A 23,207-nucleotide genomic window follows, 5' to 3' on the forward strand; every position below is an offset into this window, starting at 1 on the left:
AGGTATTCCTTAAAATTTTTTATATTGATTACATGCTAAAATAATATATTAGGGTAGAGATTGGGGTGATAAACACCCAATGGAATATACTGATGTTTTGTAGAATTGTATACTTGAAACCTATATAATTTTATCAACCAATGTCATCCCATTAAATTCAATAAAAAAGCAGCCTTACTTGGTTTGGCTCAGTGGATAGAGTGTTGACCTTTGGACCAAAGGGTCCCAGGTTCAATTTCTGTCAAGGGCATGTGCCTTGGTTGCAGGCTCCTCCCCGACCTGGGCCCTAATCAGGGCTCATGCAGGAGCCAACCAACTGATACATTTCTCTCACACTGAAGTTTCTTTCTGACTTTCCCTCTCTCTTCCACTCTCTCTAAAAATCAATGGAAAAATATCCATAGGTAAGGATTAACAAAAAAATTAAATTCAATAAAAAAGCAAAAAAAAATTTTTTAATTTTACCCACTTCTTTTTACTTTTTAAATATGGCTACAAGAAAGTTTAAAATTATGCCTGTGGCCTGCTTTGTACTTCCCATGGTCAGTGCTGTTCTGGAATCAGGCAGAGGCGGTGAAAGTACCCTCCCATCCACTGACCAGCTGGGCTTCTTCAGGCACGTTCCTTAATTAGCCTCTTTCCTGTAAAAGTGAGATTATAATGTCATAGGGTTGTTCTGGAGAGTAAATGAAGACGTGCATGCATCCTAATACTGTATCTGGCACGTGAATATTTGCTGTCACTATCGTTTCCTGGTCACGTGGTTCCAGAGGGAGGGCAGGAGGAGCAGGTGGGCAAGGCCAGGATCCCAAAGCACAGGTGGAAGCTGGGTGCCAGAAACAAGTCTTAGTCTCTAATGGGGAAGGAGACCTTGCAAAGGACCTTGTCTTTGAGTCCGATTTTCACTTGTCAGAAATCCTGCCTTTTGTTTCACAGAAGCTTGCTCGCACTAAGGAAGCCTTCTGGCTGGAGCTTCCTGGTGCCACCGGCCTGCACCGCACTGAAGCGTGGGTTCTCGGGGCCAAGATGCAGATCTGTAGCAGGCTCTCCTGGGCGCTCACTCCCAGGCTGTGTTTTTATCAGCACCACTCTTTAACTGTACCACAAACACGCCACTCTTTTCCTCTCTCAGGAGTGCAACATCAAACAAAAACAAGCAAACAAAACCTAGCTGTTCTGAAAGCACAGTAGTCAGTTGCATGCATGCTTGCTGGGCCTGTGTCTCCAGCTTTTTCTTGGGAAGGGAAAGATGGGAGGCAATCTTTATAGTTTTCATTTTGAAAAGGCCTCAAAAATCTTCCTGTCTCGGTCCAGACAGATTTCTTTGTGGGTACACTTACAGTGTTTTTATTCATAAATAACAAAGCGAATACAGATATGTTCATACGAATGCTCAATTTCTGAACAAGACTAAATGTTTATCATCTATTCATTCCACATTTCAGAGGTGTTGACACCAAATATCTATGAGCAAACAAGTTGCGACCTGCATCAATTGCCTATATCACAAATATCATTTTTCTCTCAAACACTGCCTTGGTGCCTCATGGTCATTTCTTTCGTTTGTTTTCCCACTAAGGCTTGTCCTTGGAAAGGCACAACCACAAAATTTCTCACTATAAAGGTAAACTAAAAATCAAGTGGTGTTTAAAAATAGCAATTTTCTAAAACGGGTAATTATCTGTTGATTTGAACTGTGCATAGTGAGCCATGCAATGTTCTAACTTTTAATTTTTTTCTAGCCAGACTCGGAAAGAAGAGTGTTAGGCTATGTGCCACAGAAGGGGGAAGTAGATTAAAATAAAAGGCAGGTAATGAATATCATTTCTTTTAAGAAATCTGGGCTCAGTTGACTGCTGTGAACTTGGAGAGTTCTGGAATTGCTTAATGCAGGGCCGCACTTAGTCAAAAGGCTTCCGCCCCTTTCTCTCTCTCTCACTCCTTCTTTTTCTCTCCCTTCATTATCCTGTTCTGTTCCCAGTATTTTTTTAGCTGAAAAATATTTTATTTTTGAGTTCTGAAAAACAGGAGGCATGGTCTTAAGCCACAGGCTGTTTTCCATTGGGAAAATGTTTAATGAATGTTTGGTGGGTCCAAGACACTCTCCAGAAATCAAAGCAGACACAAAGATAAATGAGCGTCGAGTGTGCCCTCAAGGAGTTTCAGTCTTGGAAAAAAGCTTAGACATTTATCCAATCATTCAACAAATGTTTATTAAGTGCTTACCGCATGCCAAGCATGTTCTAAACATCAGAGACATCGCAAGAAATGAAGTAAAGGCATTGCCTTTATGCAGCTGAAAACCTGAAGGAAGGAGATTGACAACAAAGAAATAACTACACAAGGTGGGGCAAAAGTAGGTTTAGACTTGTGAGTGTGCAAAGCACAGAGTGAATGAAGCTATTGTAATCATCATAACCTGCATGTCTTTCTCCATACGAACAACTGTAAACCCACTTTTGCCCCACCCTGAATAATGCATCTGATATTAGAGTGCCAGCTTCGTGCTGGTCACGAAATATTGCCAGTTGCATGCATGCTTGCTGGGCACATGGTGACATCATTCTTCCTTCCCCCTTTTGATGTGAGGCCATATGCCTTGTTATGACCCAGGACTCAGGAATGGAAGTGATATGTCACTTGCCAGCAGAAACTTTAAGAAACAGCACCCAAACCACCACACTCCCTCACCACTGCCACAGTGCTCGTGGACGAAGCGTGTGGGTGAGGCCTCTCGCTCCTCTTCGGGCGTGCTCCTTCTCTGAGGCTGAAACTTTGTGATTCGCTTCTCTGACCCAAGCTGGGCCCTGCACAGCACTGGCTGCTCCGTGGGGTCATCGTGATGCCTCCTTCAAAGGCATGCTCTGTGGGATTTTTCCAGGCCTTCCCTCCTAAACCTCTCCCAGACCCAGCTGCTCATTCTTCCAACTCTTGGTTTTATCCTTTCTGTGCGCTGCTTGGGCTTAATGTTTTAGACCTAGCCACGTTCCCAGCACCATGTTTTGCTTTGAATAGCAAAAACTTATAATTTGGGGCCCTGCTTTGATAAATCTTAGTATCAGGACAGCCACCTAAGCCAGAGCCCTGGCCCCTCATGCAGGCAGCGGGGGGGGCACTGCTCGCCTCAGTGCAACAACTGTTCCACGCGGGATTGCAGAACTGAGCTGATTGCACCTTGCAGACAGGCCTCACCTTCCTTCTTCTTCATCGTGTGCCCTCCAACCCCCATCAATCTCTACCTGGATAAAAGCAAAGTTTCAAAATAGTTGTAAGGTGAGTGGAAACATCTTCCCATAGCAGTTTGGGTGGCCCCCAAAGGGCCCCCGGCGTATTTTACCCACCCTCCCTCTCCTCCTCCTGCCCTGTCGCCTTTCTCCCTCCAGTGCTGGAAATGCTTTCAGAGCCATCATTTAGCAATAGAATTAGTAGAATTTGTCCAAGCCTGTCGGAAAGAGGGGCACAGAAACCACAAGAATGAAGCTGTGTGTGTTTTCTATTTGGTCCTTGGCAATTCTTCTCAAATATGCATGCTGATCCAGGCGCGGGTTGGGATGAGCTGTACTCCTTGTCAGGCTCCGCTCTGTTAGCAGGAATCTCCTCCTGGGGCCATGTTGCCCCAAAGCGTGTGTTTTGAATCTCCTTTGTCCTGGGAAAACCCACATGAGCTGTGAGTAAGGATGGCGGCATGCGGGGGCCTGGGTGTGGGCTGGGATGGCTCTTGCCTGCCGGCTCTGGAGTTTCTGGGGAAGCAGCATAATTGTCTTCAGAGTGATTTCTAGGCAATGCTGATTTCAGAGAATAAAGGTTAAAGTAAGGGGAATATAAATTTCAGAAATGAAAACAAAGATTGTTTTTCGATGACTTGATTGAGGCCCATTACTCCCTTATCGGCAGAAAGATGACCCGGGTAGGAATTTTGAGCTTCTGCTGTCCATGAGGGCTGCATATCTAGAAAGCAAAAGGAGTTGGAGGAAAGGACGTCTAAGCAGATCGGCGATGTCATGTTTAGTTGTAGATCTTACAAAGGGAAGGGAAGGACTGGCCTTGTCTTATATTAGAAGACTAATGGCAACTAAAAACATCTACAAGAAACATTCAAATGGTAGGTGACTGGGCAATTGACATCTCCGCTTCCTTATTTTGACATGATGACTTATGGTAACATTAGACAGTGCTTGTTAAAACCAGAACTACCTTCCCTTGAATTTTTCCCTTTCCTCCAACTCCCTTTGCTTTCTAGATATGAAACCCTCATGGACAGCACAAGCTCAAAAATCCCCAACTGGGGTCATCTTTCCACCGATAAGGGAGTAATGGGCTTAATCAAGTCATCAAAAAGAAAGGTCATTTGATCTTTGTTTTCATTTCTGAAATTTATATTCCCTTTACTTTCACCTTTATTTTCCGGGTGAAGTGTATTCAGAGACCATTGAAGATGGATAGGATTCAAGTGGAAAGGTGTAAAAGCTGGTTTTCATATAGAGCTCCATTGCTCTCAATGCTTGAAATAAGTCCTAACTCCCTAGCAAGGTGATATCCCAACCCTCCCAGTGAGCACCGGAGAAACAGGAGTGTCTCTGAGGCTCAGTCAGAAGGCTAGGTCTGTATTTCTCAATACACTGAGATCACCTGAGAATTTTTTAATTCCCAGAGGACATCACAGTTTCTAAATGAAAAACTGGAGCAATGGCGGAGGAGCTGTAATATAGCTTCTGCCTCAACTGTGAGGTAAGAGGGAGATATTAAATATTAAATTTTCATTTATATTCATCAAAAGTATGAAATACATTAAATTAATGAATTATACATTATTAAATAATTATATTAATTTAATAATCCTATGTAATAAGAGCCATATTAATATGCTAAGTGTCCAACTGTTCGACCATTTGACCAGTCTCTATGATGGGCACTGACCACTGGAGACAGACGTTCCAACTGGTAGGTTAGCACAATTGGGACTGGGCAAGATGGGCTGGACATGCCCTGGAGTCCTCCCATGGTCCCTCCCTGGCCCCCATCGTGCACTGGTGGGGTACCTCCTCCTGGCCTGCATCCTCTCACAATCTGGGGGATGTCAGATCACATCAGTGCATGAATACATGCACTGGGCCTCCAGTAATTACATATACCATGATTATATTATTTTTCTATTGATATAATATATTAATAAAATTGCTAATATAAATTATATACTAATTTAATAATTATTGATATATTAATTTTATTAAATATGTTTAATATATATTTTAAAGGTATTAGATCAGACATCACTAAATCTTTAAAAACATAAATTTCTATTTTATATAATAGTTCTAAAAACTTAAAAAAGGGGGAAGTTCCCTAATTCCTTTTATGAAGCTAGCAAAATCTTAAAATAAAATTCCACAAAGGCATGATAGCATTGCAAATTTATGTGCAAAACATAACATTTATTCATTATTTTTTTTACCAAAAAAAGTAAGGAAGCGATAGAGAAGGAAAGAAAAGAGAAAGGGGGAAAAAGAGAGAGCTGAGAAAGAAAAACAAAGAAACATACAGTAAATTTGGAATTTAAAAAAAAATTTTCATAATCTGATGTAGATACCTGCCAACCACCTAAACCAAGCACATACTTAATCTTTGAAGTCAGAGACAAGGCAACAGTGTTCCCTATTACTGGTTCTATATAAAACAGAAACACAGAAACAGGGGGGAAAGAGAGAGAAAGAAAACTGGAAAAATGAAGCAGTATATTACCCAATGACATGGTTATCTATCAAATAATAGGGTAATATGCAAATTGGTTGGGATGCCATCACGTAACAACTGATCAGCAGGCTGTGTGCACAGAAGGAGTGGGTGGGCAGGGACTTGTGCTGCCTGGGACATAAGGCTTGTATCTCCACCCACTGCTCCGGCCCAGGATCATGAGGCTCACATCCCTGTCCCGGCAATGGGCCAGGATGTGAGGCTCATGTCCCTGACCCGTGCACCTGCCCAGGGGCATGATAGTCACATCCGCACCCTCAGGAACAGGCTCTGGGACATGAGGCTTGCATCCCTGCCCCCAGCAATGGGCCTGGGGATGTGAGGTTCACGTATAGCAATATTAAAATATTTCCTCTAATTAACTGCCTTTTAATGTACATGAATTTCATGCACTGAGCCACTAGTTTATATATAAAATTAAAGGGAATCCATAATTAGTTTAATAAAATTAGTGAGGGCTCATCAAAGTTGCTGGGTAGAGAAGCAAAAATATATTAAAATAGTAGCTTTACTCTACCTAATAAAAACATATTTAGAAAATTGAAAGAAAAATCTCATTCACAATGGCAGCAAAAAGATCTAAGGCAGATAATAAATTTAATAAAAGATGTACAATATCTTAATAGAAAATATAAAAATGTATTAAAGGACATAAGACAAATAAATGGAGAGATATAAAGTATTAATAGATGGTGAGACTCGATGTTGTAAAATTGATCATTAAAATTAATCTTACCTAATAGGAAAACATGTAAATTGATCGTACTTCCACTACACCACCAGCCAATCAGGAGTGATATGCAAAATAACCCAACAATGATGGCAGTTAAGTTGCATACACAGGCGCTGAGTGACAGGGGCTGGCGGGACACTTGCGTCGTCGCCATGGTGACGAAGCAGGTGTTCTGCCCAACCCCCAGTCTCTCAGGGCCTCTGGGCAATGTGGGAAGGTGAGGCTGGAGTGGAAAGAGGCAGCTCCTGGAGCAGAAAGAGACATCTGTGGGCCTGAGTGGAAAGGGGCTGGACCAGAGTGGAAAGGAAAGCCCTTTCTAGCACGAATCTTCGTGCATAGGGCTTCTAGTCTATAATAAAAGGGTAATATGCAAGTTTACCCTAATGAAATGACAGGTGGCTATAACACACACTGACCACTGGGGGCAGATGCTCAATGCAGGAACTGCCCCCAGGTGGTCAGTGCACTTCCACAGGTGGAGCACTACTCAGCCAGAAGCTGATTTATGGATGGCCAGTGCAGCAATGATGGCAGCAGCACTAAGGATGTCTGGCTAAAGGCTTAGGCTCTCTCCTCAGAGGGAGCGGGCCTAAGCCATTAGTTGGACATCCCCCTAGAGTTTCCAAATTGCCAGAGGGATATCTGACTGCCAGCCTTGGCCCAATCCTCTAGGGAGCAGGCCTAAGCCAGCAGGTGGACATCCCCCGAGGAATCCTGGACTGTGAGAGGGTGCAGGCCGGGCTGAGGAATTCCCCCTCCCCACAAGTGCACAAATTTTCATGCACCAGGCCTCTAGTTAATCTACATGACATGCTAATCCAAATTTTAACAGAGTTTCTGACTAAAGTTGACAAGCCAATCCTAAAATTCACATGGAAGATTAAAGGATCAAGAGGAATCGGGATAATTTTGAAAAATAAGAATGGATGGGATATCTTGCCTTCTCAAATGTCAGGTTTCATTCTAAAGCTTCGGTAGTAAAAACAATGTGATATTAGCTTGAGGGTAAATAGATGGGCTAACGGAGAATTTGGTATATGTACTTCTGGTGCCTTGGGGCTCCTAAAAGTAGTGTAATACAGCGTTTTTCAACCGCTGTTCCACGGCACACTAGTGTGCAGCAAGATGTTGCCTGGTGTGCCGTAGGTGCAGACAAGACAAGAATTTTATAATTTTTCACTATTTTGTTTACTTAATATTTCATAATAAAGTAATTATAAAATACTTTCTTTGTGTTTATTTGATTTCTATTTAAGAGAATTACTTTATATATAGTCAATATAGGCACAGAGTTAAATTTTTTAACATTTTCTAATGGTGGTGTGCCTCGTGATTTTTTTCATGAAACAAGTGTGCCTTTGCCCAAAAAAGGTTGAAAAACACTGGTGTAATAGATTGAATAATGGGGAAAGAATGGTCTATCTCAATGGTCGGCAAACTCATTAGTCAACAGAGCCAAATAGCAACAGTACAATGATTGAAATTTCTTTAGAGAGCCAAATTTTTTAAACTTAAACTTCTTCTAACGACATTTCTTCAAAATAGACTCACCCAGGCCATGGTATTTTGTGGAAGAGCCACACTCAAGGGACCAAAGAGCAGCATATGGCTAGCGAGCTATGGTTTGCCGACCACAGGTCTATCTCATAAATGAAGCTGAGAAACTTGACATCCTGATGGTTTTTAAAAAGTCCCTACATAATCTCTCTATATAAAACGAATTCAAGGTTAACAGTCTAACTATGAAAAGCCAAATTTTAAAACATGAGAAAACAATGTGGAGAGTATCAATATATAGGAATATCTTTAACACCTCTAAATAGAGGAAAATTACAATACCTCATTTAAGCAATTAAATTTTCAGTATGCCAAAACCTTCTAAACAAAATGTAAAGACAGCCCTGGCTAGGTGGCTCAGTTGGTTGGAGTGTCATCCTGAACACCAAAAGGTTTTGGATTCAATTCCCAGTCAGGGCACATACCTAGGTTGTGGTTGGATCTTGGGTCAGTGTGTGTAGGGGAGGCAACCAATTGACTTTTATCTGTCTCTTTCCCTTCCTCTCTCTCTAAAATCAATAAAAAACATATCCTGAGTGAAGATTTGAAAAAAAATAATAAAATAAAGAGATGAATTCCAAATGTAAAAACCACTATTGGAAGCAGATGTAGACAATATAATAAAAAATATTGGTCTCTGGCCAGTTTTTCACAGTGGTTAGAGCATCGGCCTGAGGACTAAAGGTTAGAGGGTTCCATTCCTAGTTAAGGGCATATACCTGGGTTGCAGGTTCGATTCCTGGCCCTGAATGGAGGACATGCAGGAGGCATTCAATCGATTTCTCTCTCTCTCTCTCTCTCTCTCTCTCTCTCTCTCTCTCTCTCTCTCTCTCTCTCTCTCTCTCTTTCTCACCTCCCTCTCTTCCACTCTGTCTGAAGATCAGTGGAAAAAATGACCTTGGTGGGGATTTTAAAAAATTTAGTATACAAAATGTCTATTTTAAAAATCTATGAATTAACAAGAAAGAGACCTTTGGATAGAAAATGGGTACATGATATGAACAGGAAATTCAGAAGAAAAGGATACCACATGGCAAATAATCACCAAAAGATTTTCAACTTCCCTAGTAATTAGATGCACATTAAACAAAGTGAGCACTTTAAGCTAAATAATTTGACAAATATTAAAAAGTCTGACAAAACATATCCTATACAATGAAAATCTAATATGCTAAGTGTACGGTCATCTAGTCAGCAATTCAACCAATCAAAGTGTAATATACTAATGATATGCTAAGGCCACTCAACTGCTCACTATGACATGCACTGACTACCAGGGGCAGACCGTCGACCAGTCAACCAGTTGCTATGATGTGCACTGACCAGTGCGGGGGCAGATGCTCTGACTCTTAGGTTAGCTTGCTGCTGGGGTCTGGTCAATCAAGACTGAGCTAGATGGGCTGGACACACCATGGAGAACCTCTCATGATCCCTCCCTAGCTGGCCAACCTCCCATATCCCTCTCTGGCCCTAATCATACACTGGTGGGGTCCTTCCCCCTGGCCTGCACCCTCTCGCAATCCAGGATGTCTCCCTTCTCTCCCCCCCACCCCCGCCAGGGGATGTCAGAGATCCAGTTTCAGCTCGACAATGGAATGACCGATTGCTATGACATGCACTGACCACCAGGGGGAAGACACTCAGTGCAGGAGCTGCCCCCTGGTGGTCAGTGTGTTCCCACAGGGGGAGCACCACTCAGCCAGAAGCCAGGCTCATGGCTGGTGAGTGCAGCTGCGATGGCAGGAACCTCTCCTGCCTCCATGGCAGTCAGACATCCCCCGAGGGCTCTTGGACTGCAAGAGGGCACAGACCAGGCTGAGGGACCCCCTGAGTGCACACATTTTGTGCACTAGGACTCTAGTGTAAGATGAGCTCCATTCAAGCTTAAGTTCTGGTATTTTTGCTATGAGTTCAATGTTAATCAACAATAAATAGTAAATAAGGTGTCTTTAAAGAGACATACACATAAGCAGGGTTATATGTTGATCAGTTGATGAAAATATTGACCAGAGGCTCACAGAAACCTAACCCTGCATTACTGCTGGGAGCAATGGTTCACTATTTCCTCACTCTGTGCTGTTGGGATATAGAACATAACTCCTGTGAGTAGCAAGTATTTAACATCTGAGTTATGAATGTGTTTTTAAAATTGTTTGTGAAAAGCACATACTTTTTTGTATACACAAAACATTTGTAATTGTAAAGCATTAAAAATAAATAAATAAAAGGCAATGATGCTTGAGCATAGTCAGTGAAAAGGAGGCTGAGGAGGCAGGTGGGCAGGAACCAGGTCACAGAGGGGCAGTGGGCAAAAGAAGTAAGTGAATTTTTATCAAGGACCAGACTAAGTAACTAATACCAGCAAAGGATTTTGCAAGGTTATTTCTTCCCTTCTTCTCTATTCTTTATTCATCCTTCTTCCTGTAACTTTCACGCCCAGCTCTCAAGAGGCCCAAATAGCTGAATTTTCACATTCAGTGGGACTTACCTAGGATATACATTTCTAGATACTGTGCTTTCACTGAGGATTCTAACTCCATTTAAAAAAAAATATTGACGGCTGACACCTTTCAAGCCTCACCTCTGTCTCTTTTCCTTTGCCCCATATCTGGAGGAGCTGACAGAAAGCCAGAGGGCTCCCTCCTTGGGCTGTGAGGGGAGAATCAAGTCTCCATTCATGCAACCCCTCAGTCTGACCCGCCACTACACACTGTAAAAACCCCAAGCTCTCTCAAACCATTTGCAGGCCTGCTTGGTGTTCCTTTGCTGCTCTCCCCAGAATAGCCTCAATTAAGAAAGAAATAAACCTTTTCCTACTCCTTGGTGTGTCTCTACACTGGAACCAAATTAAGGGTGGGAGCCCATAAGCTTTTTAGAGAATGGCTATCACATTCAATTTGACAGGACTATGCCAGAAGGAACTAACACGATCCAGGGCCATGGGGAAATAAGGATGTTGAGAGATTAATAAGACTAACCATAAATTTTGGAAAAACTAAAGCTACACAATTTCTTTGGTGAGTGACATGCCAAAAAGATTCATTTGGGTTTTTTGTTTGTCCTATTTTAAATGTATTGCACTTTAACCTGAAGAGTATCTTATTCTTGTGTTATAGTAAAAGATAAATAGGAGTCTTTCTAGATTTATCTAAACTATTCATTACTTGTCCAGTGCTATTACTCTTCATGTTCATTGCAGAGTCCCATAGCTAAGGATAAAGAGATAAACAGCATTCCCTGCGGAGCTCTCTTACTTCCCTGAACCTCTCTGTGCCCCCATACTCCATAGTTATGGCTCATGTGGATCAGAGAGGAATATACCTTAAGGGTAGAGCCTTCAATTGCCATTTATGCCATACTAGAGGCTTGGTGCATGTATTCATTCACCATTGGGACCCTTGACCTGGCCTGCACCCTCTCGCAATCCGGGACCCCTCAGGGGATGTCAGATAGACAGTTTTGGCCGAATTCCTGTAAGCCTGACCCAGACAGAAGGAAGCCAATCCTGTGCATTGAGCATCTGTCCCCTGGTGGTCAGTGCATGTAACAGCTACTGGTTAGCCAGTTGTTCAGTCATTTGATCACTTAGGCTTTTATAAGTAGTATGTAGATGCTCTTGTCCTTTGTTGTCATGTAAGAGGCAGTCATTCTGCATATGAGCTAGAAAACTCTTCCCTCAAAGTGGAAAGTACAGCTAAAATAAAGGGCCTATAATTAGAAAAAGGCATTAGTTAAATGTGTATAACAATGTATTTGTGGGATAACAATAGCTACCATATTCTAAACATCCACCATATTCAAAATTATCTTCATCTTCTTTAAGCGGCATTCTCTAAACCCCTTCCTGGGCTACGATATTGGCACGAATGCCAAGAAATATGATTTAAGGAGGGAGAAAGACAAATATCAGATATTTACACAATATTATCCACTGTGTACTTTGTAAAATTCAGACGGGCAGGATTTGAACCTAGATATACCTGCCTCCATAGCCTGGGCTCTTTGTGACATGTGAACGCCACCAAGTACCATTAGTTGATCACCAAACAGACATTCTTCTTTGCTAATAACAGAATCCTGTTTCCTTTCAACTATCCGTGGTCATGGACTTCAGGGGAGTCTGTTCCCTGTCCAGACCAGAGGTGAATCTTATGTTAAATCAAATATGGTAGTTCTATTTCTATTCTGGCAACTAATTGAGCAATGGGCATGTGATCCAATACTGCTAAATAAGACATGTGGGAAGCCTGAGGGGAGGCTTCTTGAGACATTTTTATTTCTCTTGAAAAATAAAGATACAAAGAGGCCATTGACTTTATTTAGACTTTTATGTGCGGTTTGGTGGTTTTCTCTCTCTCTGTTATATGAAGTTCAGAATTTTGGTAGCCACCTTGGGACATTGAAGGAATTTGCCCTAAGAGGACAGCATACTAGCCTGAGAATAGCAGAGTGGGGTGTAGGGAAAAGAAGAACCTAGAACCCTAACAAAATTGTTGACCTGATTTAACTAAAACGTATACTTCTACTTTTCTCTTCAGAGAAGATAATAGATAACTTTTGGTTTAGATATATTAGGTTAGATTTTTTACTTGAAGTGTAGAACGGCCTAACTGACATTTAGTCTATAAAGTAAGATTTGCCTGTACTTGGTTTGAACACCAAGAAAGGACTTTTCCTAGAAATAAGTCAATAAACAGGCTTTCAGACATTACTATGGGATGCAGGAAACAGAAAAGAACATCACCCTACACTTATAACAAAAACAAAAAATCTAGATAATTTATAAAATTAGAACTTCTCTTAAGTTGATCCCAGAGCTGCAGTCAGAGAGCAGACAATTAAGAAATGCAAAGAAAGATAGTTGCAGAGGAAGGAAGATGGCAGCATAGGTAAACGTGGTACCCACATCCTCCAACAACCACATCACAATTACAACTAAAATACAGAACCACCATCATTCAGAACCACCTGAAATCCAGCTGAATGGAAGTCCTACAACTAGAGAAGTAAAGAAAGTACATGGAGACTGGTAGGAGGAGTGGAAGTATTGGAGGCTGGTGCAACACCCATGTGTGTCATTTTTAATCGGGAAGAATGTCTTGACTGAGGAGGCCTCCTGTGAGGAGCAAGGGCTCCCAGCCCAGGGTTCCAGAGCCTGGAAGACAACTTTGGGCTGTAAAAATCAATGTAGATTGTAGCTGAGTGACACTGAGGCTGGTGGAGTTCCAGGTATTACTCTTTTTCTTTTTTTCTTTTTTTTAAAGGAAGAAGGAGAGAGATAGAAACATCACGATGATTTCAGAGAGAAAGGAAGAGGGAGAGAAAGATAGAAACATCAATGATGAGAGAGAATCATTAATTGGCTGCATGCTGCAGACCCCTTACTAAGGATCGAGCCCACAACCTAGGCATGTGCCCTTGACCAGAATCAAAACTGGGACCCTTCAGTCTGAAGACCAACACTCTATCCACTGAGCCAAACCAGCTAGGGCAGCAACTATTATTCTTAAAGAGCCAGTGCACAGGCTTACTCAGACTCACACCCTCTGAGTTCTAGCACCAAGGCAGCAGCTAGAAAGGATTCAGGGACATATGAGAAGGAACTAAATTGTCTGATGTCAAGGCAGCTTTCTCTTAGATAAAAGTGCTGAGACTTTCCTCCCACAGAGCTGTCAGGTGCCATATCTGATTCTCTATCAACCTGGTCCACCCTGATGACTCCCTAAGACCCCACCCCACCCAATTAGCAGCCCCACCTGAGCTGTTTGCAGCAGCTTTTCCATATGAATTGCCTGTTCTGACTTAGGCTTCAGACTTTCCTAAAATCCCTCAAACAATCAGCTGGACTCATTGTGCCCCATACCTCTCAATAAGTAGCCCCAGACCCAGTACTAGCAGCAACTTGCCAAGATTTGTGAATCTTGTCCTCTCCTGGGCATCTCCTAGCCCAAGACAAGTAGCAGCCATCTGTAGATCACTCTGTAGCTCATACTGGGTGGCCCTAGGGAAGGCACAGGCAGTGGCTGGCTGTGCACTTCTCTGGAGGCCCCCAAAGCCATTGCACCCAGTGGACCACTTCAGAACACTCCAGATCACAGCTTTACCACATTCATGAGCAACACACTCAAGGGGTAGACTCAGTAAGCACCAAAGCCCCACTAAAGCAAGTCTTGCTCCAAAGTAGTATCTCCTACACAGTAGCACTTCCACTGTAATTGCAGCTGGTCCTCAGAGCCCATTGGCCTAGGAGTCAATTCCCCCCAGTGATGCCAACAGCAACCAAGGCTCAACTAAAACAGGATAGTGCACACAGCCCACATAGGGGCACACCAAGAGTGCCCAGCTAAGGTGACTGAAGAGACTGACCCACTGGACCCTACAGGACACCTATTCAATATTATACAAGGCCACTCTACCAATTCTGGGAGACATAGAAGCTCTACCTAATACATAGAAACAAACACGGGAGCAGCCAAAATGTAGAGATAAAGAAACATGTCACTAATGAAAGAACAGAAGAAATTTCCAAAAAAGGAACTAAATGAAATGGAGGTAAGCAAACTAATAGAGAATTTAAACAAAATTATAAAGATGATCAAAGAACTTAATGGAAGCTTCAAACATTTTAGTGAGAATGTCAAGAAACTTAGTGAGAATTTCAAGTAAGTTAGTGAGAAAATCAAAGACTTAAAAAAAGACCAGTCAGCCAGCTGGCAAAGCCCAGTGGATGAGCATCAACCTGTGAACCAAGAGGTCATAATTCAATTCCAGGTCAGGGCATATGCTCAGGTTGCAGGCTTGATCCACAGTGGGGGATGTGCAGGAAGCATAAAATCATTGATTCTTTCTCATCATTGATGTTTCTCTCTCTTTCTCTCTCTCTCTCTCTCTCTCTCTCTCTGTCTCTCTGTCTCTCTCTCTGTCTCTCTCTGTCTCTCTCTGTCTCTCTCTCTGTCTCTCTCTCTGTCTCTCTCTCTCTCTCTCTCTCTCTCTCTCTCTCTCTCTCTATATATATATATATATATATATATATATATATATATGAAAAGGACCAGCCATAAATGAAGAATACACTAACTGAAATGAAGAACAATTTTCAGGGGATCAACAGTAGAGTAGAGGATACCAATAATCTAATCAGTAATTTGGAATATGAGAAAGAAAGAAAAAATCAGAAGAGCAAAAAGAAAAAATAGTCAAAAAATGTGAAGATAGTATAAGGAGCCTCTGGGATAACTTCAAGTGTGCCAACATTCGCATTATTTGGATACCAGAAGTAGAAGAAAGGGAGCAAAAAATTGAAAACCTATTTGAAGCAATAATGACATAAAATGTTCCCTAACTGGTGAAAGAAATAAACATCTAAGTCCAGGAAGTGCAAAGAGTCCCAAATAAGATGAACCCAAAGAGGCCCACACCAAGACACATAATAATTAAAATTGTCAAAGGTTAAAAACAAAGAGAGAATCTTAAAAACAGCAAGAGAAAGGCAGTTAGTTACCTACAAGGGAGTGCCCATATGACTGTCAGCTGATTTCTCAACATAAACTTTGCAGACCAGAAGGGAATAGCAAGATATATTCAAAGAGATGAAAATCAAAGACCTACAACCAATATTACTGTATCAAGCAAAGCCATCCTTTAGAATTGAAGATCAGATAAAGAGCTTCACAGACAAGCAAAAGCTAAAAGAGTTCATCACCACCAAACCAGTATTATATGAAATGTTAAAGGTCAAAGAAGAAGGAGAAGGAGGAGGAGGAAGAGGAGAAGGAGGAGGAGGAGGAGGAGGAGGAGGAGGAGGAGGAGGAGGAGGAGGGAAAATAAAAATTATGAATAATAAAATGGCAATAAATATATATCTGTGGGGGCCTGATGCGGCAGGGGCCAGACATGGCGGGGATCTCCCTTTTCCGCATCCCACACGGAAAGAGAGAGGAACGAACCAGTTCTAAGTGGAGGTGGCCAGGGATTGAGAAATATTAGAAATAAAGAGAGAAGACATAGAGATAGATTTTAAGCTGTGAGCTGAATGGGTGGCCATCCTCTCTGCTGGAGAGGCAGGAAGAAGAGTACGATGACCCCTCCCAGCACATTTATTTTATACCTTCAATACCAGGAAGTAACACCAACTTATTTCATTCTTAAGTAGATCCTAGCATTCCTGGATTTACATATCTAATCCCACCCCTGCTGACACCTGGGCTGATATGAAGGCCAAGCTGACAACATGTCCACCATTTTGGGAAACATGTTTCCAAGGTGTGGCTCTGCCTACTCCCTGAGTTCAGCTGACAATAATTAAGGAAAATTGCCCATGTGCCTTCCCAGGCAGTCCTCTACATATATCTATCAACAATTGAATCTGAAAATAAATATAAGCAAATAATGAATCTAATGAACAAAAAAAACTGATGAATAAAATAGAATCAGAGACATGGAAACATGGAACAGACTGACAAATGAAAGCAATTATGAGAAGGGAAACAGACAAAAGTGTTGCCTAAAAAAAATGGATGCCAGTTCCAAAAGTGTTAAATTATCTCACCTGAATGATCATTTTTTTTCTACATTTGCTTCAGTTTTGATTCTCCATTCTGGGTTTTATAATTATTTGATTTTTATATGTGAAGGTTGTTTTTGTGTTATACCTATATATTTATTTTTAGGTATAAAAACATACATTTAATAAAAATTGTTATTACTATACTACCTTGAATTTGTGAGCATTTTTAATTTTTATTTTTTTTATTTTTTTAAATATATTTTATTGATTTTTTACAGAGAGGAAGGGAGAGAGATAGAGAGCCAGAAATGTCAATGAGAGAGAAACATCGACTAGCTGCCTCTTGGACACCCCCTACTGGGGATGTGCCCGCAACCAACGTACATGCCCTTGATCGGAATCGAACCTGGGACCCTTCAGTCCCCAGACCGACGCTCTACCACTGAGCCAAACCGGTTTCGGCTATGAGCATTTTTTAAATTAATGACTTTATAAGTATCATTAAAAGTGTACTCACAACTCCATGGTGAAGGAAGAGAAAATGTACCGTATTTTTCGGACCATAAGACGCACTTTTTTTCCCCCAGAAGTGGGGGGAAAAGTCCCTGCGTTTTATGGTCCAAATATAGCCTACACATATACTTTAAAAAAAAAGTTTTTTTACTTGCCCGGCTCTGTGTGGTCTCTGTGTGCTTGCCCGGCTCTAAAATGATTCTACAATAAATGCTGCTGTTTACTTTACAGGATTGATTACATGTGTTTATGACTGTGATGTTGGGTTTTAATGCACATAAAATATTTTAGGACACTATTTGTTTCAGAATCTTTTTTTCTTCATTTCTCTTCTCTAAAAACTGGTGCGTCTTATGGTCCGGAGCATCTTATGGTCTGAAAAACACAGTAATCATGAAACATAAACATTTCCTTATAAAATGGCAGAGGTTTCTTATTTGTTTTATCCGAAACCTCAATTGTTATCTAAGTCAAGGCCTTGAGTCTTGTGTGCTGTACTTCTGGGTCTGGCTAGTGTTCAAGGTAAAAATAGACCCCAAACTCCCAGGCTAGGGGCGAAATCAGGAGTTGAAGTAAGAGTACCAGGCCAGAACTTGACATGCAGAAATGAAGATCTGAAACAAAGCAGACATAGTCAGTAGAAAGCAAGGAAGGCCAAAAGCTTTGGGAGTTTGACCAGGCTTTTAAGCCACGGTGTGGCAGAGGTCAAAGCAGATACCCAGAAAAAAAAGAAAAAAAAAATCAATCCTAGGCTTTCTATCTAAGAAAGGATAGCATCAGGGAGGCCAATTGCCAGGTGAGAGGAGAGAGCCTAAGGCTGAACTCCCAGTCCAACCTGGGGTGTTTTATACCCTTTCTGATTCAGGTTCACAGATTAACGCTGGCATGCTCAGTTCACCTACACAGCTCCCCCGCGAGGTCCAGAATGGATCAATAAACAGCCAAACAGCTAAATGTGCGGAATAAAAAAGCCAAGCCAGTTAATTGAATTGACAATGTCAGCAATTTGTCAGATATTTTGGTATCTTTTGGAGAGAGTCTATTCCTCATTATTCCTGCTCATGTTTCAAAATAGGGTTTTATGTTGAAAAGAAAACATGGAGTGGCAGAAAGAACATTTTGGAGTTAAACAGACTTGAGTAAAAATCATTGCTGTTTCTATGCATATAACTTTAGATAATTAAAAATATCCAAGTCTCGAGGTCCCCCCATGTAGCATGGGGTATACAATGTCTAAAGAAAAGAAATGATATTTCCAAAGCACCTCACACATAGAAGACATAAAGTATATGGTAATGATAATAATAATAATAATAATAATAATAATAATAACAATAATGATAATAAAAATGCTCATTTTAATAGTTCCTGTGTCAATTGAAACTTGGACATTTCAAAGTTTTACATAATCCATCTAGTTTATTCATAAATAAGCAATCCATCTACTTCATTCAAGAACTATTTACTGAGCACCTACTATGTGCCAAAGATTCTCCTAGGTCCATAGGATTCAATGACAAAGAAAACAAAATCTCTGGCCTCCAGGAACTGGCATTCTATTGGGAGTTTGTATATTATATGCCACCCACCTGGCATGAGCTATTTCTTCCACCGGGAACTACTCCCGCTGTAACTCTGCTGATAATGACTGAGGCCACTGACTTCAATATATTCAAAGGATGGTCTGCAGGTTTCCCAGATAACGTCTGCATCAATGTAATGTTCTCCTAGAGAAAAAAGTCATGTTCTGCAGAGTGAATATCTATTGAAAACTGAACTTGCGTTTTGTAGATTCCCTCATACAGATACACCAGTTACATTGTTGTTAGTTCAGAGTAACCTTATGCTACAGGAGTCATAGACCCAACTGCCAACTAAGGCCATGGGCAAATGAGTCAAGAACACCAGTGGCATGATTAAAGAGAAAGAAAAATTATTTAAAAAAAAAAAAAAAGTAAACTTTCTTTATAAAATGTACAGCCACTACCATTTCTGGTTGAAGCTGGTAGAGAAAATGCCAGTGTAAACATATCTGATTTCTCAAGAGAAGCTGAATTTTTACATGAAATTAAGTGATTTTTCAAATAAAAATCTTTCAGTGGTACTGGTCCTGCTCAGGGAACATCAGTTTGCAACACCCATCGTGGTCCTTAGAAGACTCCATTTTTATAAAGCAGTAGCATAAACAATCTTTGATTCTTTTTCATTTTCCATGCTGAACAGTATTTTTAAAATTGCAGAATGCCAAGTGGCAGAGGTTTCTTGTTTGTTTTATCTGAAACCACAGTTATTATCCAACGTCTAAGAATGTAGAGTGCCCCCAGTGGATCCACTAATTGGTTGGAGCAGCTACTATCAGGGTGGAGTAAAGATGGATTAGAGTGAATGGGGTGCTCTCAAGTCATAATGCTTTCTAGCCTACTGTCACCGCAGACTTCCGGGGACTTGTTTGTAGTTGCAGGTTTTGTATTCTCTGTTGCCTGGCTGCCCTGAGAAAGCACATCTGTGACATGTTTGCCAGCATTTCAAGAGTAACAGGACTCTTTAAGCCATTTCAAATGTCATGTCAATCCTTTGGCATAACATCTTTAAAAAGATTGTTGCTTTAGAGATCTTAAATTTTAAAAAAAGAAAGAAAAGCAATCTGTTTAGTCACTTAAAAGTGGAGTTCTTTTTCATTAAGCAAAGTTGAACTTTTTAAACTTCTTCTTTTTCTTCTTTTTCTTACCAAACAAGCTTCTTTTTAGCATGTGGGTCCTAAGTGCTCTTAAAATAGTTTTACTATAGATCTGTCCACTGTTTATAATTCTTGAATAAAGCTAAAAGTAAAGAAAGCTTTGCTCTGAGGTTTATGAGCATTTTTCCATGAAGCAGAAGTCAAACAGAAGATCAAAACGATCTAACAGAATGCCTCAAACTTGGGCAGGGTGGGCTAAAGGCCGGTGAAAAGAAACCAACCTCTCCAGATAGTTTGGGAGATATGTCTTGTTCTTTCAAAATAAAACAAAAATAAAACCTGATAGTCTGAGTGTATCAAACTGACATTTCTGAACCATGTTGTTAAAAGTATCAGTCTTTGATATTTCACTCATGGTATCAAAGACAATTTAAAAGGGATTAGGCAACTGTTTTCCCAAGTGGCAAATAGGAACAAAATCAGGTGAATTTCCTATCTCTTCTGTCTAACAGCCGTTCTTTCCTAGACTTCTCTGAGTCTTTTTGCAAAGGATAGTCTCTTCCAGGTTCAAAAATTACTTTACACAGTCTTGAATTATCTCAAGCAGTATAATGCATTCTTTACATTGTGTATACTAATTAATTGATATTTTAGCTTTTGGTACATATCCATTTCAGTGCCTACTAACCATTTACTTTAAAAGAGAAATATAAGACAAAAGAAATAAAATGAATATATTTGCTCAAAGAACATAAATCTAGCCAACCATAATTAAACCCTCAAGTTATCTGCTTCTAAGCATCCATTTGGTATTTAAAAATATAATAACTGGTCTATTAAATATACTTATCTCTATTAATGATAGTTATTCTAAATTTAATGTCAGTTGTTTGAAATATATATTCACAGATTATTAACAAGATTTTTAAACCAAGGAAAATGAGTATGAACCCATCAGATGTCAATAAGTCAATTACTATCTATACTAATTAAAGGGTAATATGCTAATTAGGGTGGAGGTCTTCCAGACCACAATTCGAAAGTCCTTCCAGACAAAGCCGCAGCAGCTGCCTGAGGCTCAGGCAAGCTGTGGATGGTGGCTGCTGCTGCCTAGGGCCAGCCCAAGGCTCAGGCAGCCATGGTGTCTGCCAGTGGCAGCAGCAGAGGGATGATGGGACAGTGCCTTCCCCTGATCAGTCAGGTCACCTCTGGCAGAGGGAGGCCAGACTGTGGCTTAGGTTGGAGAAGGAGGCAGAGGTGTTTAGGGGCAATGAGGCCAGCAGCAAGGTAGGGGCAATTAGGCCAATAGGCAGGCAGAAGGGTTAGGGGTGATCCATCAGGCAGGCAGGTGAGCAGTTAGGAGTGAGCAGTCCCGGATTGTGAGAGGGATGTCCCAGATTGGAGAGGGTACAGGGCAGGTTGAGGGAAAAAACCCCCCTCTCATGCACGAATTTCATGCACGAGGCCTCTAGTTTAATATAGGATGCCACAATTATTAAATCAAAACATACCCGATGAGCGGCGGCTTCTCATCACGGCGGACCCTGGAGATAAGGCTCTGCAGGACTACCACAAGAAGCTGCTGGAGGAGTTAAGAGAACAATTAAAAGAACTTACCAAGCAGTATGAAAAGTCTGAAAATGATCTGAAGGCCCTACAAAGTGTTGGGCAGATTGTGGGTGAAGTACTTAAGCAGTTAACTGAAGAAAAATTCATTGTTAAAGCTACAAATGGGCCAAGATATGTTGTGGGTTGTAGTCGACAGCTTGACAAAAGTAAGTTGAAGCCAGGAACAAGAGTTGCTTTGGATATGACTACACTAACCATCATGAGGTATTGGCCAAGAGAGGTGGATCCATTGATTTACAACATGTCTCACGAAGACGCTGGGAATGTGTCCTATTCTGAGATTGGAGGGCTATCAGAACAGATTCGGGAATTAAGAGAGGTGATAGAATTATCTCTTACAAACCCAGAATTATTCCAGCATGTAGGAATAATACTTCCAAAAGGCTGTTTGCTATACGGACCACCAGGTACAGGAAAAACACTCTTAGCATGAGCTGTTGCTAGCCAGCTAGACTGCAATTTCTTAAAGGTTGTGTCTAGTTCTATTGTAGACAAGTGCATTGGTGAAAGTGCTCATTTGATCAGAGAAATGTTTAATTATGCCAGAGACCATCACCCATGCATCATTTTTTTGGATGAAATAGATGCTTTTGGTGGTCGTCGGTTTTCCGAGGGGACTTCAGCTTATAGAGAGATTCAGAGAACTTTAATGGAGTTACTGAATCAAATGGATGGATTTGATACTCTACATAGAGTTAAAATGATCATGGCTACAAACAGACCAGATACTCTGGATCCTGCTTTGCTTTGTCCAGGAAGATTAGATAGAAAAATACATATTGACTTACCAAATGAACAAGCAAGACTAGATATATTGAAAATCCATGCAGGTCCCATTACAAAGCATGGTGAAATAGATTATGAAGCAATTGTGAAGCTTTCAGGTGGTTTTAATGGAGCAGACCTGAGAAATGTTTCTACTGAAGCAGGTATGTTTGCAATTCATGCTGATCATTATTTTGTAGAACAGGAAGACTTCATGAAAGCAGTCAGAAAAGTGGCTGATTCTAAGAAGCTAGAGTCAAAATTAGACTACAAACCTGTGTAATTTATTGTGAGGATTTTGATGGCTGCATGACAGACATTGGCTTAATGTAAAAATAAAGTTAAGAAAAATAATGTATGTATTGGCAATGATCTCATTCAAAGTCATGAATAAAAATATATGTGAATAACAAAAATTAGTAACTCAGTATTTGTACTTTTAAGATTGGTACAGAAGAAATTTGTATGTTTGTTAATGTTGCATTTATTGCAGCAGAAGTTATAAGAGTGTGTTATAACTTTTCATATTTGTTGTGTGAGCATTTTGTAAAACATTGAAAATGGTTTGAGATAGTAGTACATTTCTATGACTTATTTTATATTATTTATTTTCTTCATTCTAAAAAGTTGAATAAAATCTGTTTGATTCACTTCTAAAAAAAAAATACCCAAGTGAGAATGCTTTGAAACCTCACTTGCTGGGGAGGAGAGAGGGAGTCTATCTATGAGCTGCTATTACTGTTTCAGCATTAAATTAAAGATATGTAACTTTAAAGTATATTTACTGTGTATGAAAATATGCATTATGTAAAGCGCATTAAATTTTCTTGATTGGGACTTGATTTTAACCAGAATACCATTTTAACATTCTAAGTCAAGTGGTTTTAATATTTCTGTGGCCACATAAATATGTGCTAAAAATATCAGATGCTATTCTATTCTGGGGATTCACAAGCAGGTTTTTACAAAACATTCCCTTGCATTGAACATAAGAAACGCTTTTTCCAAGTTTTGGTGCCCACCAAGTCCCCACCCCTCACACAGAACAGAGTCCTGGTTCTGCACAGTCTGTTTCT

General features: G+C 40.7%; 1 protein-coding gene across 1 annotated transcript; it reads left to right on the forward strand.

Moving 5' to 3' along the window:
• Window positions 1–21,220: 21,220 nt before the first annotated feature.
• On the forward strand, window positions 21,221–22,781 carry LOC118729512 (26S proteasome regulatory subunit 10B-like). The gene is given in 1 exon segment (XM_036457034.1): window positions 21,221–22,781. A coding segment is annotated over 1 exon segment (1,194 nt). The 3' UTR covers window positions 22,415–22,781.
• Window positions 22,782–23,207: the final 426 nt, after the last annotated feature.

The sequence above is a fragment of the Pipistrellus kuhlii genome, unplaced genomic scaffold (assembly GCF_014108245.1).
Source record: "Pipistrellus kuhlii isolate mPipKuh1 unplaced genomic scaffold, mPipKuh1.p scaffold_m20_p_3, whole genome shotgun sequence".
Taxonomy (NCBI): Eukaryota; Metazoa; Chordata; class Mammalia; order Chiroptera; family Vespertilionidae; genus Pipistrellus; species Pipistrellus kuhlii.